The 25,967-nt window shown below is 40.9% G+C and overlaps 5 protein-coding genes across 5 annotated transcripts; 3 read left to right on the plus strand and 2 right to left on the minus strand.

Moving 5' to 3' along the window:
- Positions 1-5,321: 5,321 nt before the first annotated feature.
- On the minus strand, positions 5,322-6,432 carry K441DRAFT_674001 (uncharacterized protein; the record flags this gene model as incomplete). Its single annotated transcript, XM_067650701.1, has 2 exons — positions 5,322-5,380; positions 5,436-6,432. 2 exons carry the CDS (start codon positions 6,430-6,432, stop codon positions 5,322-5,324), a joined length of 1,056 nt encoding a protein of 351 aa, XP_067508538.1.
- Positions 6,433-6,916: 484 nt separating this feature from the next.
- K441DRAFT_684533 (uncharacterized protein) lies at positions 6,917-7,945 on the plus strand (the record flags this gene model as incomplete). The annotated part of the gene is made up of 1 exon (XM_067651790.1): positions 6,917-7,945. One exon carries the CDS (start codon positions 6,917-6,919, stop codon positions 7,943-7,945), a length of 1,029 nt encoding a protein of 342 aa, XP_067508539.1.
- A 397-nt stretch (positions 7,946-8,342) lies between these two features.
- K441DRAFT_540845 (uncharacterized protein) lies at positions 8,343-8,782 on the minus strand (the record flags this gene model as incomplete). Its single annotated transcript, XM_067642614.1, has 2 exons — positions 8,343-8,528; positions 8,666-8,782. The coding sequence occupies 2 exons, from the start codon at positions 8,780-8,782 to the stop codon at positions 8,343-8,345; spliced, it is 303 nt and encodes a 100-aa protein (XP_067508540.1).
- Positions 8,783-8,957: 175 nt separating this feature from the next.
- Positions 8,958-10,811, plus strand: K441DRAFT_653467 (uncharacterized protein). Its single transcript, XM_067647545.1, has 5 exons — positions 8,958-9,258; positions 9,313-9,336; positions 9,419-9,571; positions 9,647-9,907; positions 9,985-10,811. The coding sequence occupies exons 1-5, from the start codon at positions 9,154-9,156 to the stop codon at positions 10,417-10,419; spliced, it is 978 nt and encodes a 325-aa protein (XP_067508541.1). The 5' UTR covers positions 8,958-9,153; the 3' UTR covers positions 10,420-10,811.
- A 718-nt stretch (positions 10,812-11,529) lies between these two features.
- On the plus strand, positions 11,530-13,198 carry K441DRAFT_541575 (uncharacterized protein; the record flags this gene model as incomplete). Its single annotated transcript, XM_067642655.1, has 3 exons — positions 11,530-11,712; positions 11,810-11,912; positions 11,976-13,198. The coding sequence occupies 3 exons, from the start codon at positions 11,530-11,532 to the stop codon at positions 13,196-13,198; spliced, it is 1,509 nt and encodes a 502-aa protein (XP_067508542.1).
- Between the last annotated feature and the right edge of the window lie 12,769 nt (positions 13,199-25,967).

The following is a 25,967-nucleotide window of genomic DNA, read 5'->3' on the forward strand; positions in this document are numbered from 1 at the left end:
TGATACAATGAGGCAGGGTTCCAGTGAATTACCCAAATAGGAAATGGACTACTCTCCGTCAAGCTTCGCTGTCGGTTTTTCAACACCTCTCACGCCTGAAAAAAGCCTTCAACTGCTTTTTACATTACGCATCTCCCTAGCAGGAGGCCCGTGTATTTTTTAAAGAAGGCAATAATAACCATCGCCCTATGAATAGACCAGTGAAGATTGCTTATCTAATAGCTCTTATCCGGCTTGGGACTTATTTTGCTTAGTTATATGAGCATCTAAGTCCCTGTCTGGGCCTCCGGATGCCGTAAGTGTAACCTTGGAAGCTACATTTATATACAGTCTAGACCTACGGTGGGTCTATCCCTTGAAACGGCAGTGTCCTTAGAGAAAGTGGTCTGTGCGCGAACGCCGGGATCAAAACAACGCGTATATCTATATAGAATTCAATCATTAATTACACCACCACCGTGCCTTCCAATCATACTAGAATTGATGCAGACCTTGTTCAGAAGACTTAATATAATATTCCTCCAAAGTAAATCGCAAAAAACCTCTGCCCTAAGCCCCGACCGTTATATAGGTTCCTACGGCGCAGCATAAACTAATTAAGTTGTTTAATAAGCCAATTAACTACTTAGCTTGCGTAGAGGCCCGCAGGCATACTTAGGTACAGCGTATGGGGCGTCGGAAAGCTCTATTAGAGCTATCACCAAATACTATAATGCAAGCGCGCGATAGTAAGGAATGGCGGAAACAGGCTCCGAGGACCAATTTTGGGTGCAGTTCTACAAGATACCGTTCTGCAGAAAGGACGAGTGCTGGTTACCTTATATCGAGCGACTCAATTCCAAAGAATATGCCTATATATCAAATAGCTATAAAATCAAAAGCTTCGTATTTCTAAGAACGGCTGCTCGATTCGGCTGGTTTGATTGGTGGACTCTTATCGATACCGTAAGGCCCAATTTTGCCGTGTCAAGGGATAGGAGTTTTTCTCGACTCCTTAACATATATAAAGACACAAGTTTGGACCTTGAAAACCCTTCCATACATTTTAATATCTCTATTTTACTTCCTGCTATCATTTTTTAGTTTACGCAAAAACAGTTTTAGATGTCAGGAGATCAATCTTGTCTGGGAATATTTCCACTCATACAAATTACCAGTATTCACCTATGCAAGAAAATCTAATGCCGCGTTTGTCGATACGCCCTCATGCATAATTAAGCTTTGATAACCCCTTGCTAAAACCAATAACAGGTGCATATGGTCTTTTTTTGGTAAATCAAAACGATAAAATCTTCATGTTTGTAATGGGGAACTAAGCTGGGAAACGCTTTATTCAGTCAATGAGGAGCTGCTTCTTCGAACTTACCAGTAGATTATCAAGATTATCACCACATCAGCCTCACTGTGGTTCTCCGCCATCAGATTTAATAATCTTGCAGGTAGTAGAGGCTCTTGTGGAGGCTCTACGAGAGGTGCATTATTAGAGACGGCAAGTTTACAAAATTTTATTGCGATCCCAGAGTTACGAGCTGTAGCTGCCGCTGCCGCTGCCCTTTGCCTCCCTAGCTCTCTGCTTCTACCTTGTGGCTCCAGGGTCTGCACGTGAGAAGGAACGAGGAAAAAGAAGAGAAGGATGAGCGGTTGGCAGAGGAGTAGTATACGGTGGGACGGGGTGGGTGTATCCTCGCGTTGATTAGAGTTTCCCCTCCCTCACATTCTCACATTAAAAGGTTAGAACTGGGCAGCCTAGCAAACTGTCGATCTGAATCAGGTTGTACTACCACCCTGTTTCAGATGTATTGTGTACCCCCTGTTCCCCCCCTATTGCCTGCACCTACACTGTGTATATATAGCCTCTTTTTCTTCATAGATCAATCTTTACACGAGTCCTTCTTTTCTTATAATCGGTGCACGGACTACCGATCGACACAAACAAAATAAGCTAATGAGATTGATAAGTCTGATAAGATTAATGGGTTCGATAATCCTATTTTATTGATGGCCCTGGTGGACTTCGTAAAACGCTGAAGTATGATGGTGTGTTGACAAACGCGGCGCGAGTAATTGTTAATTGTTGACCAGCTACGCTATCCATGAACAAATGGAAAATCTATATCTTATCCTCTTTTTGACATCTTTTATAATGTGCCCGTAGGTATCGACGCATTCTTTTTAAACTTGGCGAAATCATTTTCTTCGATTCTTCGTCGTCGAAGTCATTGGTAATTTTTATAACTTAATTTTACTCTATTTAGATCCCAGAGCAAATCTAGAAAATGCTCGAGCCATTTAGAGGTTCGTGGAAACGCCAAGTAACTAGTAATTGAGCGGTACCCACAGCTTTCAGGGATACCCCACTTTTTATTTAACGACAACAAGCGGTTCAAATACTAGCGTGTGAAGCATATTTGAACGTCGAGTCTCTGAGATTTCTCTATAAAAACCTGCTATGCGGTTAGACCTCGTTCACATACTCTTTTGCTCCGTAGATATAATTCGTGATCTACACCTGGAATATGATGAGTGTAAGATATCATCTAGCCTCGAAACCTTCGGTATTCGGTCGAGCGGCTTCGGATAAGTTATGCACAACCGAGATGGCATCAAAATCAAGAAGTTTAGTCACAGAATTGACAGCGCTACGATCAAAGAGCTGGCTTACACTCGAGATCAAATAAATCCATAGCAGTACGTAACGTGATCTGCATACCTAGGCGACTACAATATAGATTCTTGGCGACATGGGACGTATATTCGCCAAGCGTTTTGGAGAACACGTTCTTTATTTCTCACCTTGGCCCCGATACATGCCAAAGACCTGAAAATGTCCTCGAATTAAATTTCAATGGTTAGTAGAGCCACAGTGTCTTGGCTGGTAAAGAAACTTCCTATTCACGGATCGCTTTATCCACGTATTTTCATTGATTCAGGCTCTTACACCAATACGGCGCTGACATAACCCAAAAGTGAGGAGAGTTCTTTCGTGATTCATAAAAGCATTTATTATTTTAAGATCATGGCTAGGCCATACGTCAGCGTCCATCTAAGAATATGGTCCGTGCGCGGAACACCAAAACCAGCCTCATATTCCTGAGCACGACGATTCGATTCGGTTGATTTAATTGGCTAGTCCTTATCGATAACATATGGACGCAGACTGACGTGTTAAGGAATAAGCCTTGTTTTGCGTCAGGATCAAGCTGGACAACTACTATAAAGCTTGGCACAGTAATAGAATACTGTCCAAAATCCACGACCTCCAAAGAAACGTGATAGTATTACTCAACGAGTATGCTTTTTAGGACTCTGACTATTTTCGGCGCTTGTTCTAACAGTTCAAATCATGGGATGTGGCGGCAATTTCAGCACCTTACGGGAAGCCGGCTTGGCAGTAATTCTAATAGCAGAACTACATAACCGAAGCACCATACTGATCCTGTATTAGAGCGTATATCAAGCCGCGCGCATTGAACATCAACATGGTTGGCGCAGTTGCATGTTCCCTAGCTACGACAGACAGTGATCTATTTGGACTGGCGTGGCGTGGATCTGAGGTCAAATCCACTCCAATGCTGCAATCTGGATCCAGTGCACCATACCTAAATAGGAATAATAGTTATCTATATAGGCTAGCCCGAAATTTCGGACCTAATTGGCGCGAGCGTCCGCGCTGGTCCAAATAGACCACTGACGACAGACGACCCAGCATACCCCCTCGCTTTAATGAGGGCTAAACCCCTTTGAAGACGAAAGTTTTGATCTCGGTAGATTGTACGTTGGGTTTTCATGGTAACGTCGTATATGTCTTGCGCCTTTAAAATTCCTGTAATCCACAACATATTCGGTAGGTTCGCCGTGATGATAACAACGCGTGGGGTAGGCGGCGAAGGCTGGCTCTAATTCGCCTCCGGAGAAGAGTTAATATTACCCATGTCAAACAAGATAAGGATTGGCAATCAAGAGCCTGGTAACATGAAAAAGATGATACCTGATATTGTCGTTCATGACTTGAAGTACGATTCCACTGCTGCCTTGTTTAATCTGGTGATGAAACAGGTCCTCAGCCTCAGCCTCAGCCGATCGGCCGCATACCTAAGTACGGAGTTCGAGGATTGTTATGGTTCTTAACAATAAATGAAGCTACCAGAGTCGATAAATGAGATTTTATTAACCATTTCTAAACTCAAAGGTGAAACCTGTAACCCCCCAAAAAATTGAATGGCGCTAGAGTGATTTCGCCTTCACTTCAAGTTTCTTGATATTAGATATTTAATTTAAGAGTAGCGCAATCATTTGCCCGCGACTCTTCTGAGGGATTGACACGGGTAATCTCCACATCCTTCAAGCTATCGTTGTTTTGACTGTCGTCCTCATCTTCACTCCCGTCTCCAAATATTGCATCCTTGCCCTTTCCTCGATAAGTACTATTACCCAACTTCACCCGACCTGAACCCAAAAAAGACCTCTTCGTGACCTTGCGATATTGAACCCCAAATATCCTCTAACCGTCCGCTTTATACGTTTCAGACTGCGTGGTGGCCAAGCCGCGCTGAGTCCCGGTGCTGGCTGGAGGTTGTACACAGCCGGGAAGGTTCTGGCCGCTGTTGGTGCGTATAACGCTATTACGATTATGCCCTACTGTGAGCTGAGCATCTGTGAGTACCAGTGCTGCTAGGCCATGTACACGATGCCCCCGTTGCGACGCAATGACTCGATCAGCTCAGTCCGTATCTGATTGTGCTTCATCATTTGGTCGAACATATCGTAGAAGTTTTGTGCCTTGTGAACTATGGCATGTTGTGCGCGCATTTTGAAGTTTACCCCATTTTCTACCGTGCCTGACCTTAAATATGTCAGACAGCTGTGCTTGAGCTTGCCATGCGCTAGAGTCATTCGCTTGGCTTTCAAAGTCTGATAAGGGAAGTTCGACAACTGGGAAAGTTAAGGCACCTAGTATAGCCGCAAGCTTTGTTCGATCTTTAGGAACAAACGAAGCCACAGGGTCATACGGATTTTGGACAAAGGCCCCAACGATTTGGCCAGGTCTTCTGAATATCCAGAGGCGGTCGAAGCAGAAGAAAGGTTCGGCTCTCAGAAGGCATCTTTGCGTAACGCAAGGGGAACACCAAATATGTGCAGCAAGTGTTGGGAGATGTAGATAATCATGCCATGGAGAAGGTTGATCAGCCTGGAATAAACTGGAGCCTCAGCTCCTCTTATTATGAGGATTCGTATTGGTTGGCCCTCTCTGCCAAGAGGAAACTGCTGCAGGTGCCCATGACTTTCCCGCTTCCGGCAGGACTCTCCTGGTTAAAAACCTTTCAAGAATGCCGGAAATATAGGAAAACGGGGCTCCTCCAGGAATAATTGGGTGAGCGACCTAAGTATTATCAGTTACCTGCTATTGTATAAAATGAAATAAATGATGTACTGACGATAGTCTTTCCGAACAACTTTATACACCGTCTTGTAGAGCACGCGAAGCAGGCCTGAGCCACCAACAATGAGAGGGAGTATTTGCCCCGTGTTCCCTAACGTATTGACACCTTGGATGTGATTCCATTTGATGATGAGCTCTATAGTTAAAATGAAAAGCGCAAGGTCTAGAGAAAAACTGGTATGTGTCAAGACTGTTTCGTGCTGTCCAGAGTGGCCCGTCGCTACACTCGTGTTTGAGGCAGTGTGTTCCTCGTGGAAAGCCAAAATCTTGCCCACAGCAGAAATTGCCCCATGCACACGCCAGAGGCGGGCAACACCAAGAGAGCTCTCCAGAATCAAGAAGCTGCTAACGATTCCTGAGAGGGTAAATATAACCTTTAAGAAGGCGCGATACCAATGATAAAGATCGACCGGCGCAAAGAAAAAAGCTGTTCGGCTACATGGTGGATGAGCCATATTATCCATACCAATGTAAACGAACCAGATCCCGTAGTAAATAGATGCTGCTGCAATAAGAACCCGGACTATTTGGCCGATGCGTGAGGCTTTGTAATCCGCGAAAGTCGTAGGAACTCGTTCGCCCAAAGCCTGGTCGTCATCGCTGGCATTTCCAAGTCCGCGGCCAGAACATACGCCGCCTGTGCAGAGTAGTAAGACTATGAAAGCTTCTACGGCGTAGGTAGTCCCGCTATTCTGAGATGAGCCCCGTCCTAGGGTAATGTACATAAGACCAGCGAAAGTCGACAATTGAAAGCAGTTATTCACGCCGCGCATCATGGCAGCTTCTTCTGGAACAAAGTTGTTGGAGATAGACGTTGTAACCCACTGAAAATACACGCCAAGTCTTATTCCCAGCCCATACATGTTATCGTCGCCTTTGAATCCGCATGGAGTCTCGATCAAGGGCTCTGAAGGAGAACAGGCGCCGAGGCTGATCATAAAAAATAAGGTAAAGAAAAATGCCAACAGCAGGGTGGGGGTGATTGTAGTCATGGTTAAGGTTCTAGCGTCTGAAGTTAAATCTAGGAGTATTGAGATGGAGGTAGTAGAAACGCGAAGAATCATTTACCTTCAGCCTTTCCAAGTTGCGCGTTCGAACACGTGATACCAGCCACAGCCAGGCTCCTAGGCACTGCCTCCATCAGTATCTTCCATTATGTTACTTTGCCACTAACAAATCTGTAATGAGACTAAGTACACAGCACTGAAGACAGGGCGCTTCCACATTGAACCCTCGAAAACTCCAAGACTAATAAGCGAGATTTTCTCTTTTGGGTCGACCAGCATGNCCATTGTTCGACAGGTCATAGCGAACCACATGAGCTGTGACCGACGCGTCTGAAACGTTTAGCACGCGCAGTTTTCTCACCTCACCCTTCCCCTCTTTTAAATTCCCAAGCCTCTCTCGTGGAACCTTTCCTAAACAATTATCCTAGCCGCCGGCCTTGCAAAACTCTTCATCAGCCAACAGGAAGCAATGTCGAAAGCAAAAATTGCCATGATAGCGGCTGCCGGCGCTGCTACCGGAGCAGCAGCAACAGCGGCGTTCTATTCCATCAGGAAAGACACACCCATCTCTCCCGCAGCGACAACGACAACGATCACCACGGTGTCTACACCAACCCGTACCGGCCCTCCAGCGCCTGTCGCCATCTCTCCAGCTGTTCCTACAAGAGCTTCCCCAACCCTAGTTGACCCGAATGGCCTCTTTCAATACGGTTTCCCCGGCCCTGTAGCCGACCTCCGCCCAGCAACCTCACTAACATCGTCCTACGACCGCCGTACTCGCAACCCGGCCTGGGTCGCCGAACACATAACTCCCGCTTCCCTCGCGGCTCACAATGCGGATCGCGAGCACAGCGCCTTCATTGAAGATCTTTCGATCCCCGAGAAATTCCGCGCGAAGCTGAAGGACTACTTCCGCAGCGGATACGACCGTGGGCATCAGGTCCCCGCAGCGGACGCAAAATGGAGCCAGGAGGCCATGGACGACACATTTCTGCTCAGTAATATGTGCCCGCAGGTAGGGAACGGATTCAATCGGGACTACTGGGCGCATTTCGAGGATTTCTGCCGCCGCCTGACCGGGAAATATCCTAGTGTGCGGATCGTGACAGGCCCATTGTACTTACCGCGTAGGGAACCGGATGGGAAGTGGAGGATCAGTTACGAGGTCATCGGAAATCCGCCAAATGTGGCTGTGCCGACCCACTTCTACAAGGTTATATTTGCGGAGGATGGGAGCGTGGGTGGAAAAGTGGCATTGGGGGCTTTTGTGCTGCCTAATGCACAGATAGCGAACGACAAGCCCTTGACGGATTTTGAGGTCCCAGTCGAGGCGGTGGAGAGGGCTTCAGGGCTCGAGTTTGCGACAAAGCTCCCAGAGGTCAGGAGGAAGAGGCTGTGCCAGGAGATAAGCTGCTCGATCCTGGTTAGGGAGTACAAAGACCGCCAAAAAGCTTTCTTACCATCGGATAAGAGTCGCAATCCACCACTTAGCAGATAAGTTTAGCGTTCAGGCATTCCACTTGGCACATTCTGTTTTTTTGGGCTGGGCCGGCACTTCAACAGCGTATGCATAGGGTGGAGTAATTGCTGTGCTCTGCACTGTATTTCAGAAGTTCTCATGAAAGCTGTACAATACATTCGGCATTTCGTTTTTTGGGAGAGTCTGGACATTTTGCAAACTGTCCCGTGCTATAGTACAAGTTTTTTTGTTAAATGTAGACCGGTAATCTGCGCCATCCATCTCTATCACACCCTTAGTGGTACAACCATAACAATATACATAGCCGCCTAGAGTCCTTCCAAGTGGTAGCCGGCTGACATGTCCCATATATATCCTATACACCGCAATGCAGTTGTAAATTCATCAACCACTTACTCTAGCGTCTTGCCCAACCCTAAAATGTTCCGCCTAGGCCTCCTGTGCTAGCTTCTTTCTGTATTCGCGCCACATACTGTCTCGAGACGACGTTCCACGCTGTCATATATTTCTCCATGCATGCTGTGAAGCATGATTCCTCGCCCTTTGAGAGAGTGTTGCCGGGCTTGGGAACACAGCGCTCAAAGCAATGCTCATTGAGTTTCTGCAATGAAAGAATCCATCAGTTGCTGCTTTGAAAAGGGGAAGAACACGAATTAATTTTTTGAGATGACTATGGTTTGGACCGAGAAGCCAGAAAGCACGGCGATGCAAGAACAGTCATTCAAGGAGACCATTTACCTCTACCAACATCCGCGCATTTTGCACTGCCGCTTCCTGCTGGATTTGGCGCATGACGGCAGTTTTTGGGTCGCTGGAGGCAAAGGCGGAGAGGTTGGACCCGCCGAGGGAGTCCATTTTGAGAGATATTCAGGGCGATAGTTAAAATAATTGGTATTCGAATTGGAATAATCTCAAAGGGGTAAGATGATGAGATATCAACCCTGACGGCTGTAATTGAAGCTTGGGGTTGACGTTCAAGATTTGACGATGACCTCCGGCGGAACATCTTCGCTTCGCCTGCCGGCGTTCCCTCTTGGAAAGGACAGCTTGACACGAGCCGAGCGCTTCATCACAACCGTCTCTCCCTCACAGCCGCCCAACATTTTCCTTTTCTTTTCTTATATACGAATTACCTTCTCTCGAATTGCAGGAGTAAATATTTCCCCTGCGAATTTTCTCGCGCTCTCTTTTGACTTTCGTTTCACGGGGAGGTATTGTAGTGCATAATGCTGCTCCCGCGGCCATGGACTTGCCTGTGTCTGCTAGCAGGGAGCTTGACGGGGACTTGGGGTCTGGGATTGTCTGAGAACCCTGATATCAAGGCCATATCAGTATGATCTTCCCTTATGCAAAGGACTAAGTGGAAGCTGATTTTGGGAATATAGCTACGGACACATAGTTTGGAGCCCGTGAGTTATCCCAGAATTCCACGGCTGCCTTTAGAGCCTATATTATCAAGGTTGAATTTGTAATCCTAACTCCAAGTTCTAGCCCTACCTCGATTCGGACATGCAAAGTCGTTGGTTCGATTTTGGTGGAGACACAATTGTTCGAACAGATAAATACATTCGTCTAGTGTCAGACAAGCCTTCAAGATCAGGATGGCTGTTCTCGCGAGTGCCACTGACGGCGACGAATTGGGAGGTACGCACGAAGCTCATACATGTTGCGCTTGTGGTATTGTTAAAATGTTAAGAATCTATGCTCACACGACTACAGATCATCGTAGAATTCAAGATCCACGGGCAAGGAAACCTTTATGGCGACGGCATGGCAATGTGGCTCACCAAACAGCGAGCGCAACCGGGACCAGTCTTTGGATCCACAGACAACTTTGAAGGTTTAGGCATAATCTTTGACACGTACAAAAATAACAGGCCCGGTGTGGTGTTTCCGTATGTGATGGCAGTGAGCGGAGATGGTAACACAGTCTACGATAAGGATAATGATGGAAAGGCGAATGAATTGGCTGGATGCTCCGTACGCTTTCCCACGTCGCCTCTCACTCTACAAGGCCTCTGTCCTTAGTCCAATATCGAATCACTGACCGCTCCTAGGCCCGTGGCATTCGCAACCAAAATATTCCCACCAAAGCCCGTCTTACTTATTTCCAAGAGCAGTCTCTTAAACTTGACTTACAATACAAATCAGAAGACGAATGGACGGAGTGTTTCGAGATTCCAAATTTCAAAGTACCACCAGTCGCCTACCTTGGGTTCTCAGCCGAAACAGGCGAGCTCTCAGACCACCACGATATCATTTACGTCGGTACTAAGAATCTGTACCAACACAACACAGGGTCGAACAGTGGTACTGCTGGACCGTCAACCTCAGGGAAGGGTGGAACAAAATTTGATAAGTATAACGCTGGGAAGAAAAAAGGGAGCTGGAGTTGGTTCTTTTTAAAGTTTGTGTTGTTTGGGCTGGCACTTACGGGGGCGTACGTGGGTTTCACCGTGTATCGGACGAAGAAGCGGGGATCAAGGTTCTAGGCAACACGAAAGGAAGGACATGGATCTGGGTGGGGCTTAACGTGTGCGTTCTGTACGAGTTTGGAAAAAAGGGAGTTCTCAAGCGTTTCATTAGTGGTATATATTCCTCTTCATTCAGACCCTTATTACGTTCCCTACCAATGCCATCACCATTTAAAGCATGGGACAAAAGGAGTAGCACAGAGATGATCTTTTCATTCCAATTGATAACCCAATTAAAGTCACAGGGGTCCTCAGATTAGCTCTCACGTTCTCACCGACAACCACGCGCACCTCACCAACCATTTCCCCTCGCGGAGTCCAGAATCGGTTAGCTGCCGGGCTGCCTGTCCAAATTTGGCTTTTGACACATGGATATCATCACCGGACCAAACCACCGCCTCCTCCGTCCCACCTTGCCCTCCCCGCTCTAAAACGGCTAAGGGTAACCCACCACAACCCCACACGCCGAGCTGGCGACTCGCGCTCCGATTGAAAACTACTATGTAATGTCTCAGCAGCGACACGCGCGCCTCCCTGAGGATGACGGGGCGCTTCGAGGAGGAAGGTGTCGTCACAGCGCGCTCGGCGGGGGGTAGATTGGAGGGTTGGATGGGCGGATCGGGACGGGCCTGAGAACCGCGGCGGGCTTTCAGTGGCTACGAACGCGCAGAGCGGAGGCCGCCCGTACTGCAGCGCGGGGCTGCGAGTACTCCCATCTGGTTTCTGTTCGGTGTCGCGCATCGCGGGGACCTAAGCCTGATGGTGAAGGGCGCCACTTGCGTAGCTCGGTGAGATCTTCATCACTGGGATACTAGGGGGAGTTAGTTTGGAGAGGTTGCGGGGACTGGGGTGGGGGGCTGTACTCGCTGTTCGTGCGTGAGGGAAGAATGGATAGGCACGAGGTGAGGTTGAAGTACAGTAGACGCGATTTGCGAGGTGGGCGTTGTGGGTCGCCGAAGCTCTGACGGGGTTCTTGGCAATGTGGAATTTTTGAACATCACAAAGCTTCAATTCGGCTGTCACCGTATTCAGACCCCTGCACCGATAATGAATAAATGCGGCTTTCAAAAGTAATAGCTCTTATTAGCTAGTATATTCTTTTGTTACCCGAAGTGGCTCTGATTCGGCATGTCATCCTGGATATCCAGAGCCACGGCATCACATAATGCGCAGCTGGTCACCACGGCTGTAATTTCCGGTGTGGTTGTTGCAGGTGCCATTCTAGGTTTCCAAAAAGCAAGAAGGCAATATATGGTTGAGGACTTGAAGGCTTCTATTCCATCTATAAGTCAAGAGCACGTGGTAACTAGGGTAATTATCTGCTATTTCTTTCACGGATCACAGAAGCTATATTGGCGACTAGTAATTGAAACTTGGTTTGACTGCATGGCTAACTTTCGAAATGAAGCTGACAAAATACGGTGCGGCTGCAGATATATTTGCACCCACTAAGGAAGACGAGCGAAGTGTGGCCCTTGCCGTGAGAGCTAGGCAGGGTGATTACGATAATGGTATAGCATTTACTTTTCAACCTATTTTACCCTACTCCTATAGATTCTAACGACATTCCATAGATCTCATACTCGAGCAACTTGCCCGAAATCGAGTCTTCCTCACTGATGAAGGCCTTGCCAAACTCCGTTCCTCTTTCATTATCGTGGTTGGTTGTGGGGGCGTGGGATCTCACGCCACCGCAGCCCTCGCTCGCTCAGGGGTCTCAAAGATCCGCCTCATCGACTTTGACCAGGTTACTCTCTCTTCCCTGAACCGGCACGCAGTTGCCACTCTTGCAGACGTGGGTACGCCGAAGGTGCATTGCATTCGCAAGCGGCTTGAACAAATTACGCCTTGGACGCACTTCGACTGCAGGAACGAGCTCTTCAATGAGGCTAGCGCAGAACGCCAATTATCTGCTTTGGATGGACACGAGCCTGACTACGTCATTGATGCCATCGACAATATTGACAGCAAAGTAGCATTGTTAAACTATTGCCACAAGCGCAGGGTCCGGGTGATCTCTTCAATGGGAGCAGGATGCAAATCCGACCCTACCAGGATCCTCATAGGGGATATTTCAACGAGCACAGACGATCCGCTATCAAAATCTACAAGGCGACGACTCAGGGCCCTAGGAGTCAAAGATGGCATCCCGGTAGTCTTTTCGACCGAAAAAACTGGGCCCGGAAAAGCGCAGCTACTTCCTTTACCGGAAGACGAGTTCGCTAAAGGCAGCGTTGGTGAATTAGGAGTTCTTCCGGATTTTCGGGTTAGGATATTGCCCGTGTTAGGGACTATGCCTGCGATATTTGGACTTGCTGTCGCAAACCATGTTATTCTGGATATTACAGGATATCCGCACGAGTACCTACCGTCAAAGGCACGGGACAAGATGTACGATGGTATTCTAGGCACTTTACAAGGTTTCGAAGAGCGGCTGGCGCGAGCGAGGGGCGAAGACACCCAGGGACTACGCATTCCCATTACGCACGACGACGTAGGTTATCTAATCGAAGAGGTCTATCATGGCCGCAGCGTCATTAGTGGCCTCTCCACTAGGCTGTGCTTAACTAGATGGAGAGCGCCTGAAGAGGGCTTTGTGGATAAGAGGACGCCCAGCCAGAAGAACTCCTTATTGCAAATGAAAGATTTAGTTTGTATGACCAAGGAGGAAGCAGCCAAGCATGAAAAGGAAATTTTGAACGGAAAGAAGATGCCGGAAGATGTGTATGATGCCGGAACTATAGAAGCGGTGAGAGAGAGAATGGAGGAAGAGGAGAGGTACGAGCGGTTCAGGTAATGTATATATATGTACTCTTCTCTGCATAGGAAATAGCGACATGTACAAGTACAATACTCTCGCTCGACCCCTATGTTCTCGGACCTCGTAAATGTAATTCCCAATCTCTAGAAGATAAACTCTACCGTTGCCTTTTCTACAAAGTAAACCAAAGCTCAGATCATTTCCTGCAATCGAGCTTACCAGCAGAATGCAAATTTCCTTCTTTAATAATTGTAGTCCAGCCTAGCTAGGCTAACTATAAACCTACGGGGCCGCCGTGTCCAAGAGGGTACAGGCCAGTGCTGGGTGTGGGGGGACTAGGGTTCATGATATATAGAGATTTTCGGTGACTGTTTCGTCCAGTAAATAGGCAGTTCCAACCTGTCCCATTACTAAATTCAAACCCTAAGTTCACCGGAATAATATGTTATGATATCTCGCCACAAAATTGCCTTGTAGAGCCGTAAGGAATTGTATTAGCTATAAGAAGGGTATAGATCCTGGAAGGATGCTCTTCTTAGGACAATGTCTCGCGTAATATCAGCCGCTATATATGTTTTACGAATGGTTAACTGTCACCAATGCCCATGCAAGGGAGCAGTTTCTCGAAGCTGCTGTGTGGCATTCGATCGGCACAAAAACCAAAGGCTTCATGTCGGGTATCTGGAGGCCCAAGCCAAAGGAATGGGAGGAAATTGCGAATAGGTCAAAGGCGCTGTGAAATCCTATTATGGTTTTGAGTGCGTTGGAATAGTTCCAAAGTCTCAGTATTTCTCCCGATGAATCCGTGGCGCGGCAACATATTGTGAGGCCTACTAAATTTATTTTTAACAACAATAGTTAGCCAAGATCATTGCAGAAACAAGGAAAGTATTAGCGCATAGGATAAGATAGTCTTCTTCTTTACCGCAGTAACTCTGTGTCCTGGGACACTGGTATCCATTTTCGGGTGGTTTACTCTGTTTTAAGCAGCGCTTGTCCCATGCGCTAAGCCCTAAGCAATATATCTCCCCCATTAAAACCTTTAACCTTATATATTTCTATATTTAATTACCTATTACTAGTATAGCCCTATATTCCTAATTCTGAAAATGGGCTATCTATTATCCTACTAAATTATAATTAGTGCTTCACCTATTATATAGGATATATCTAGTAAAAGGGCTAAAGTAGTAAAGAAAAATCATTTACCTTTAATAATAAATAATATAAATAAGATTTTAATTTAATAGACAAGGTAAAGGTCTTTTAATTTAAAATAAAATTCTATAGCTTACTCTTTAGATTCTATAAGAATATTAAAAAATATCCTATTTAACTTATTAGAAATACCTTAAATAATAATATAAAGCTTTTTTTTTTTTAAATAAATTTTAGATAATTATTTATTATAGAAAAAGTTTAGTATTTTTTGGAAATTTAAATATTAAAGGTAACTGTATAATTACAGCAGCTGGTATACCAAACGCGTATCTACGCGTTTGGTGTACCAACTACTCGCTTATAACTAATTAGGGGGGAGGGCGCGTTAGTATATAGACTACGTAGTCTACCTCAATAGAATTAAAAAGTCACCACCATCTAAAAGAGCATACGATACTATACGTATTTTGTGCCCCTGGATATAACTTACTTATATTATTAAGTTGATACAAATACTGATTAGTGAGCGCGCATAGATCAGCAATTACTTGATACCTCCCCTGAGCGATACACGACAGCGACTACCCGTTTAATCCTAGTACGACCTACTAGAAGGTCGGAAGTTGGGGATTACGGACTATATCACCATCTCTATATACTTATTTAAGTCTTAGTACGGTTTACTAGAAGTTTATAAACGCGAATATAGACCTTTATGGAACCTCTTACCCTCCTATAAACTATTATGGACCTATTAATTGCCTTTACGGACCGTTATAAGACTTTATAGAACCCCCTGCCCTCCTATAAACTATTACGGACCTATTAATTGCCTTTATAGACCATTATAAGACCTCTTAAACTATTACGGACCCGTTAATTGATTTTACGGACCGTTATAAGACCTCCTCTACCCGCTATAAGCTACTACTACCCGTTATAGCTTATATAGATATACTACGCTATATAATATAGTAGATATAAGCAAGCAAATTAATAAAGGTTAAAAGAAGTGGAGTTAGGGAGTCGACCTTACGTCTATAAACGGCGTTAATAACTATATTAATTTTAAAATCCTTAAATACGGACACTTTAAGCTTCTAAATAATAATCTATGGGAATAATATAAGGAAGACTTTGCGGACTTTACGGAAGCTATCTTTAAGACTTATAACCTTATAGCTACCTATAACCTATAAACCCTTCTACACAACTAAGGTGTATAGGTTAAAAAGGATAGGTAAGTTACTATTGCATGGTCTCTGTACAATATATTATATAAGGAGGACTAAACGGACTAGACTAAAGAGTAGATCCTAGACTATATTAAAACTAGTAAACTCTTTACCTTTTTTAAACTTAATAGGATCTTTAGTCTTATTAATAACCTATTTAACTAAATTCGTCCTATAGACTAAAGAGATCTTAAAATTAATCTTATAGGCTAAAGTATACCTAGTACCTAAGTTATAGACTATAATACCCCCGTAAACCAAAATATGGACTAAAACCCTTCTATTACTTAAGTTATAGATCCGTAAACTACCTAAGTAAAGACCTATAGTAAGGAGCTAGCTAACCTAGCTAAGCTCTATACTAACAAATCTAAGTATAGCGGTGAAAACGATAATTTTAACTTTAAACTAACTATTTTTACGGACCTTTGCTAGAAGGCTGATATTCCTAAATAGGAGTTTAGCTAAGCCTACTCTACTATACTACGTGGCCTAGCCCTTAACTACTATTATACTAACCTTAAGAGTAAACCCCTTAGTGCTCCCTTTAATAAGCTATGCGAGGCTATATATAACTACTTTAAAGGGCCAGAATATAAGCGTAATATTCTTACCTAATAGAATGTAATTAAGTTATAGATTATAATTGACAAGAATACCGAAAAATTGACTATAGAGTGCCTGTAAATTCTTATTAAAGACCTTTAATACCTATAGCACGGCCTTAATATTAAGCTTTAAATAGACGACTTTCTATATAATAAACTTATTACAGCTTACCAGGAAGTAAAGCCCTGTAAGTACGCCTATTATAAGCCTATAGACACCTTAACTGGCCTTATTCACGATTTATGGTCCTTTATTATAATATACAAAGTTTTAAACCCGCTAGGTAGTACTTAAGCCTTTATTATAGACCTATAAAACCTATAAACTAACTTAGATGCCTACTTTACGGACCGCCGCTATTGCTAGCAGTACCTATACTAACTAAGTCCTACCTATAACCCCCGTAGTAACTTCTATATAAAAGCATACCCCTATAAACGAACTAGCTAGAAGTGCTTTATATGCAGTAAGAAAGAATATTAGTTTATAAGGTATACCTAGGAAGAACATAATAAGTCTAAGAAGAGATTTAATAATTGGATTAATTAGTTTATTTTAGACTATAAAGGAAAGGAAGTAAAGGAGTCTCTTAACGAGTTAATGGAAGCCCTTATAATTAACTTTAACTTAAATACTTAGGAATAGGAGACCTTAGAGATGTTCTTAACTACTTTTAGACCTTTTACGGATAGCTAAGCCTTTAATATTATAACCGTATTAGCTAACCGCTCCTTTATATACTTAATTGCACCTAAAAACTAGCCTATAAGTATACCTATTAGACCTATTATAGACGTTATAGACCGCGAATAGGACTTATTTGCATATATTACTATAGAATGCTATACCCCTAAAGAATTCTATAGCGTTATAATTAATATAGGTGCCTCTAAGAAGTCTACTATAGGTTATAGATAATACCTTATATATAAGACCACTATAAATAATAATACGGATATTGATACTATGCAAACTAGAGCTGTAAACGTCTAATTCGGCATCGGCTTAACTATATTAATTAGATTAGTTACAGCTAAGACTCTAATTGGCCTAGTTAACTTCTATATAGTAAAAGCAGATACCCCTTTTCTACTTTGCCTTATAGATATGGATAAGTTATAGGTTTACTATAACAATATTATAGACACCTTAATTAGCCCTGTAACTGCCCTAGGAAGTAAGTATATTACCTTACTAATTACGTGACGATTCGGACACCCATTCCTTATATAGGGAGAGACTTTATAGACCTATATTTAGGGATCTTTTAACTATAACCCGTGCTACCTTACCAGTACTAAAATCTATCGCCTATACCGCTGTTTTGGCTACTTATTAGCCGAAAAGCTGTATAGAGTCCTTAAACGCTCTGGACATGATGACGTTAATAGAAAGGTAATTAACTACCTAACTAAATACTGCTCCTTCTGCTAGAAATACGGACGTTCCCTATGCCGATTTAAGTTTACTCTTTATAAAGACCTTAATTTTAACTACTTAGTATATATAGACATTATATACATTAATAGCAGCCTAGTATTATATATAATTGACGAGGTAACCCGCTATTAAGCCGCCCGTTGGTTATAAAACATATCTATAAAATATACTTAGGATATTTTACGGACCTGCTAGATTGATATATACGTTGGACCCCCTAAGTATATTACCTATAACGCTAGTAGGAACTTTATTAGCAAGGAATTCTAATAGCATGCTATGGCTATAGCTATTTTAATAAAAGCCGTTCTAGTTAAGGCGTATTAGTCCATTAGGCTTATTAAGCAAGCTTACCTAGCTTTATAAAGAGCTTACTAGATTATTATGGACGAGTGTAAGGATATTTAAAAGGAACTAGCTTTATAGATAGCTGTAAAAGCTATTAATAATACCGCTGGCCCTAATGGACTAGTATTTACCCTCTTAGTTTATAGAGCCTACCTAAGGATAAGCAACCTAGGCCCTCTTACCCCGTCTATTATAGAACGAGTAGCTGTAATACGGAAAGTAATAGCCGAAATAGTTAAATTACGGGCTAAATAAGCTGTTAATAGCGCCCTATATTACTGTAACGGACCTAATACAACCTTAGTTTATAACCTCCTGCTTAATTCTAAAGTCCTTATATAGCGTAAGAGCGGCAATTAGACTGGACCTTATTGTTTACTAGCTGTAGAAGACGAAACGTGCTATATATAACTTTCTAGCAAACTAACTAGCTTTAGAAGCACGTCCATAAAACCCTATTTTTAGTTTAAAAATACCTATACTATTAAACTAGACGAACTAGAAGCACCTACTAAACTAGATAAACTAGAAGCACCTCTACCTACTCTAGAAGTCCCTTAAAAACCCACTAAACCTACTAAACCTGCTGTAAAGCATAGTTAAGGACGCCCCTAAAAGCACCATATAACTAAGAACCCTATAATAGAAAATCACTTAACCTTCGCAAGTATATTTATAAGGCAACCTCCGCCTATAGATATATTAGTTTTAGTATAGGAAAACCCTTTTACGGACTTAAGACGTAAAGAGATTAACGGACTACTTAAAAAGGGCGTCTTTTATAACGGAACCTTATAGCAAGAACTACGGTGGGCTCGTTAATAGGCTAGGTGTGTAGGAAATGCAAAGACAGTAGTTAACAACGTAATAACAACTAGTGGAGTGGTTGCCTAATAGATTAACTCCAATTATATTCTAAGAATTACTATAAGGAAGGAACTATCTAGGTAGGGACTAAGGGTCCTTAAATACACAACCGTACTCCTATAAAATCCTTCTTATATGTGATATACGTCTTATATATAAGGTATATAAGTTCCTCTTATTCCTCTTATTTAATATGTAGCATATTATATAACCTTAGTTACCATTCCTTATTATATAGTTCTACCGGTTCCATCTTAGACTGTGCCTAAATTAACTAACTAGCTTCTTCCAACTCCTCTCTTAGTAGTTATAATATTATACTTAAAGCGTCCGTAATACTATTTCCCTCCTCTTTATCTTTATCCTTAAAGATTTAAAACATCTCTAAGTTATTTACTAGAGGTATAATATCCGTCTAATTAATTTAGTTAATATTGTTACTTATTATACCTAAAGCACTTTCTTCTTTATATGCCCAACGTCGTGCCCGCACTATTACTGCGATATTATTTCTTAGTGAGATTATACCGTCTCCGTATTCTTATTGTGCGAAAAAGGGGTTAGTTTATATTACATTAATAAGCCCTTCCTTATAATAACCATCCTCTTACTTAAAGTGTACTAAAGCGAATATTTGTTTGTTCTGTGACGTTCGCTTTACCTTTAATGCTAAATATACGCGACCTATTACTCTTAATAGTCGTCTAGTTCCCTAATTAATTTGTCTTAGGGTCTTATATTTAATCTGCTGCTGCACGGCTAGATAGTAAACTATCTTAAGCCCTTACTAAGTTAGAATGTTCTTAAGATACGGAATAGAAGGCTCTAGATACTCGCATCGCGGCGTTTACTTAATTACTTCGCCTTAAAAAGGTCCGTAAGAAGGTTTGTTTTAAGGAGTGGAAACTTATAAAATAAGGTCTTTAGGAACTAGGTAATAAGAGAACTAACTTTCCTCTTATAGTAAAGGGAATAACTTTAAGTAGTTTGGCAGTCGCTCTTTCTAGGTCCCCCTTAGGTAACTTATTCTTTAATACTCCTTCCTTATTAATATTGCCTAACCTATTTTCTTTTAATACTCCTATACCTTTCCTATAGCGTTCTTTAAATTCTTTAGTAGTTCCTAGGTAGTCTTATTATAGCCTATCCACTTTACTTTATACTATATTTTATTATTAACATCCTTATAACTAACGATCTTTAAAACTTACTATTTATCCTTTTCTTATCCTTTATATGTGTCTGCTTTATAGACTGGTGGCTTAATATCTCTATATACTAGCTCTAGCATTGCAATATGCTATATAGGGTAGATTTTTATTTTAGCTAGTAGGTTTAACTTAAATATAACTAGTAAAATCCTTTGCGTGATTTTAAAAGGTCCTAGTCTAACGTAGTCTAACTTTTTACTTAGTTGTTGACTCTTAAAATTTTTGTATAGTAGCTATACTTTATCTCCCTCCTTAAGATCTGGTCCCTTAGATCTCTTAGTATCATAGTACTTCTTTATTCTTTACTATACTATCTTAGCTATTTCTATAAGGTTCGTATAAAGATTTATTAAAGTCTCTATCCTTTACTTAGCTCTACTACTCGTTTTCTTTACTTATTATAGCGATAATAAGGTTCTTAGCTTATATCCGTAATTTATTTTAAATAGTAACATACCTATTCCTTCTTATGGTGTTGCATTATATATAAACTATATAATTAGTAATAGTAATACCTAATTGTTCTGTGTATGATTAATATAATGCCTTAGATACTGCTCTAGTGTCTAATTTAATCTTTCCGTTTGACCGTCTATCTGTGGATAATATGCGGTAGAAGTTACTGCTCGAACTCCTTACTCTGCTAAGAATACTTCTTAGAATGCTGCTACGAATCTTAAATCTCTATCCGATATAATTTTGTTTAGTGCTCTATATCTTATAAACACTTCTTTAATATAGATTCTAGTAACATCTTCTGCTAAGATTTCTTCCGTATATGCTATAAAGTATCCCTACTTTATAAGCTTATCTACTATTACTAAAATTACGTTATAATCTTATTTAGTAATAGGATCTCTTAACTTTGGCAACTTAATAATAAAGTCCTATAATATAACCTCCTATAGTCTCTCTGGTATTTTAATAGGTTATAGCCCTCTATATGGCTTATACCTTATTAGTTTATTTCTTTAGCAATTTAAACACTCTTTAGTGACCTTCTTAGCTATTCTTTAAATTCCGTCAATAATATACTCCTCCTAGAGTCTTAACACTAAGCTTATAGCTCTATTATATTCTTAAGTTAGTCCCTTATAGAAGTCTTCCACGAACTCCTCTGCTATGCTTTTTAGGATATACCTTACTTCTTGGTTTTTGTATATCTCTATCTGTAGATCTTCTAGCTATACTTCTAGAATCCTTTATGCCTAAAAGCTTTCTAGTATCTTGTAGACTTTTTCTAATTCTTTCTCTTAAGTTGCTATAATCTTTAGATGATTATACCTAATTAATCTATCTATATCTTTTCGCAATAAAGCCTCTAATAGCTTTTTATTGTTTTATAGTTTAGCTTTTCTGCTTAGAGCATCTGCTCGTGTATTCTCTGTACCCTTAGTATACTAAATCTTAAAATAGTATTCTGCAAGTATCTCCGCCTATTTAACCTATCTTTAGTTAAGTTTCTTTATTATTAGGAATCCCGTTAGGTTTTTATAATCCGTTTTAACTATAAATAGTTTCTCTATACCTTATAAGAATGCTCTTTATTCCTTTAGTACTATAACTATTCCTAGTAACTCCTTATTATAGATATTATAGTTTAGTTCTGGTAGTATTATCTTCCGACTATAGTATACCACTAGGTGCCATCTATCTGGATGCTTTTATATAAAATATGCTCCTAGTATAAAGTCTAATATATCTATTTCTACAACTGTCTTTAGTCCTAGTTAATAGATCTTAAGAACTGGCTCCTAGGTAAACAATTCTTTAATCTTCCTAAAGAGTTCCTACTATTTCTCTCTCTATACCTATAGTTCTTCTTTTTTTATTAATCTTATAAACGGCTTAATGTCCTTTAACTATTAAGCTATAAACCTTCTACAGTAATTGCAGAACCCTAGAAATGACCTTAGCTACATTACATTTTCTGGTTCTTACCAATTTACTATAGCCTTAATTTTCTTTAGATCTATGCTAAGTTAGCCTGGTTTAATAATAAATCTAACAAAATTGGTCTTCCTAGTGAAGAACTTGTATTTCTTAATTACTACCAGCATATCACGAAGTGAGTATAAGCGACGATAATATATAGTAAGGTAGATATTATTAAGCTATATACATAAACTGTATAAGGAGGTCAAGACGTTACGTAAGGAAAGAAGGTAGGAAAACGGGAAGAAAGGGCATATATTGTTAACTTAGTTGCTTAGTTAACACGTGCATAGGCAAAATAGGGTTTAGGTCGTGGTCCTAGCAGAACTTAACAGAATTTGGTAGAACTTAGCAGAATATAGCAGAATGCCGTAAATTGCCGTTAGATTGCTATTAGATTGCCATTAAATTGCCATTTCACGGTTAGTCTCTAATTGCTAAGTTGGTAGAAATAGGTAAACGTATATAAGGTATTACGGGGGTATCCCGTAACAGTACCCCCCCTTTAAACTTAAGCTTCTGCGAGATAGGGCTGTAGTAGTTCTAGGTAAAGTTTGTAAAAGTCTTCTGCGGCTTATATAAGTCCTATAGAGTTAACGGGTTCCTATAAGGACTTAGTAAAGCCTCTCCATTTTATAAGATATATATATTAGCGTTTTTATTTATTATACTTAATATTATTAATTCTTTTAATAAAGTACTCGTTCTTACTATCTACTTTAACTAGTAGGGGAGGGTCTTATATCTATCTAGGTAGGGCGTCTAATACGGGGGTAGTAGGGTGGAGGACTGACGTATAGAATATAGGGTAGATTTTAACTGTATTAGGGAGCTTTAGTTAGTAGGCATAAGGAGAGATAACCTTTTTAACCTTATAAGGGCCAGCGTTCTTCTAATTAAGTTTCTTAGTAGGTTATTTCGTATTTAGATTTCTTATATCTAGCCAAATAAAATCGCCAATTTAGTAGGCCGGTGCTGGGGTTTGTTTCTTATTCGCTGCGGCTTTATAGACAGATTAAGCTCATATTATCTTATTAGTAAGGAACTGTTATAGTTCCTCTATCTTCTTTATAAATTTATTTACTTCTACAACTTATAAGGCGTAATAAGTAGGGTAAGAAACATTACTAAAGGGTTTAAAACTTATTTGTGGGTGCTAGCCGTAATTAGCTAGAAACGGGGAGACTTTTATAGTTTCTAAGACGGAATTATTTATAGTAAACTCGGCGAATATAAGCCAGTTAATTTAGTTATCCTATAAATACGACGTGTATATCTAAATATACTATTCCATTATAGTATTTACGCGTTCCGTTTGGCTATCCGTTTCTAGGTAATATATAGTAGACAATAGTGCTTTAATGCGGAGTTAAGTAGTTAGTTCTTTCTAGAATGCTAAGATAAACTAGCTGCCTTTATCGGAGATAATTATTTTAGGGAGTCCGTAGAGTTTCCATACGTAATCTAGAAATAGTTAGGTAATAGTAGGCGTTAATATATTAGGGCAGGCGATTAAGTGTCTTATTTTAGATAGTTGGTCTATAACTACCATAATATTTATACAGCCTCTACTATTAGGAAGGTCAATAATAAAGTTAATTAAGATATCCTTCTATCTTTGGTTTAGAATAGGTAGTGGCTTTAAAAGACCGTTATATATCTTATACGAGGCTTTAGCTCATTAGTAGGTATAGTAGCTAGAGACGTACCTTCGTATTATATTATACATATTCGGCTAATAATACTCCTATTAGAGTAGTTCTAGGGTCTTTTCTTAGCCTAGGTGGCTAGTAATAGGTAGATTATATATATGTTTAAGGAGTTTAAGCTTAAGCTTATTATAATTAGGGATAACTAGACGGTTCTAGTAATATAAGCGGTTTCCACAGGCTTCGCATTTACTTAAAAAAATCTTTTTAGAGCGTTTAATACCATCTTATATTAGCTTAAGCGTCTCTTAAATAAACTTGTTATTTAAATATTCGTTAACTATAATCTATTTAATTAATTAATTAGTTATTTTAAGGACGTGTACCATAAGATCTTTAATGGGAGGGTTAAATAGTTTAGGGCGAAGCAGGGTCTGATTTTAGTAAGAGTGCGCTTCTTCTAGGGCTAGCGCGTCTTGCGAGCGTTAGGTTAGGGCATTAGGCTTCTAACCTTAGACGCCTAGGTAGTATATAATTAAGAATCGGAAACGAGATAGATATTCTAACCAGCGGGCCTAACGATAACTTAGCTGTTTTGTGGTTGTGAAGTACTATAGCTCTACGTAGCCGAAATAAGTGTCGGTTTGGGGCACGTGCGCACCCACCAAAATCATAGTTCACGATCACAATACCATAATACAGCCAAATCAATTCAATATCGAGTCATCTGCCCGTCAGCCCTAATGCACTCATGTAGGCGCTTCGTGTACCAGCTGTACATCTCTGCAATCTTCTCCTGATCCACTTGGTTCTCCTAAACATCTATAAAACGCTCTAATGCTGTGTCCTCTTCCACGCGCTTTGAATGGAATTTCTTCTTAATAGGATGGGCTAAGGACTCTATAATTNATAGATCTAGTNATANACCAGGCAATGTTAGAAGCTTTAAGTCCCATTCCTTTACCCAGGCTAAAGACTCCCTTNATTTATGCGCTGAATCTGCATCCTGGCATAAAGTAATTCCCTTAATATTAAACTTTAAAAGAAGCTATGGTAACACCTGCTTGGTATAGGCTTTTAAATTTATCTTACCCACCTGGTTATCCACCTTATATAAGAAGAACTTTTTTTAGGTCCTGCTAATAACAATAAAGACATTAAACAGTTTAAGATACTTCTTCTCTTAGGCCTTCTCCTTTTCATCCTTTTTAGTAACCCCCTTCTTCCTATAAATATTCTGTGGTAAATAGCGGTAAAGATTACTACTTCTTCTCTTAATTCTATGGGTTTCTTCTACACCTAAACTAAAGTNATATTTATTATAAAAAGCAATATTATTCCAGTCTTTAGGATAGGGTCTTTTTTCTAGCTATAAATAGTACCAATTCTTTCTTCTATCTGCCTGCTCCTAGTTAAGCCACTTCTCTTCTTCTATCTTTGCATTAATATACCCTTTATCCTTTTTTATGGCTCTTTAAATTAGCTTATTTCCAAGAGGTTAGCAACCTGTTCTTTAAGTTGGAACCATTAGAAGATCTTTATAATTTAGGGCCTTTTAAACAATAGTCTGCTATAGGGCTAATTTTGAGTCTTAATTGAGATTGGGGTCGTCTAAATACACGGCAATAGCGTGGGTATCTTCCTTTGTAAGAGCTCGATTTCTCCCTCTTATTTCTAGCCTAAAATTATATATAGTTCTGCATTGCTTTAAGGCCACAATACGTTGCTAAGAGTGCTCTATAATTCCAGTAGCCTGCTATATAATAGCCGGAGGAATGGCCTTGCCTAGTAATTGGCCAAAGATTTTGGCGTAGAGAACTCCTATGCGTGGAGGAGTCTTTAGATGCTTATTTTCCCCAGCATTATAGTATAATTCTGGGGGTGGGGTAAAGTGTTTTGCCCGTATTTTTTAGGATGCAGGCTCCTTGGTAACTTGGGTTATAATTAGTAATTGCAGCGAACGAATTTGGGTGCGAAATGGTGGTGTTGTAAGGTTTGTTATGATTGTGAGGCATGCTCAGGGGGCTTTGTTTGGGTGGGGCGCGCACGTGCCCCAAACCGACACTTATTTCGGCTACGTAGAGTATAGGTTCTTATAGTCGCTAAGGACCTTAATTAGAAATCCAGCGCCTTCTAGTTCGGGTCGCCATTGTTTAAAATACCTAATAATAGCTAACAATTCCTTATTATAGATCTCGTAGTTATATTTGGCTAGGCTTAGTTGTTTTAAGAAGTATACTATAGGGTGTAATACTCTATCCTTATTATATTGAGATAGGATGCCTCTAGTGACGTAGTTAGATAAGTCGGCTTCTATAATACTTATTTAGTTTAGGTTAAAGTATTAGAG

The sequence above is a fragment of the Cenococcum geophilum genome (genome assembly GCF_001692895.1).
Source record: "Cenococcum geophilum 1.58 unplaced genomic scaffold K441scaffold_5, whole genome shotgun sequence".
Taxonomy (NCBI): domain Eukaryota; kingdom Fungi; phylum Ascomycota; class Dothideomycetes; order Gloniales; family Gloniaceae; genus Cenococcum; species Cenococcum geophilum.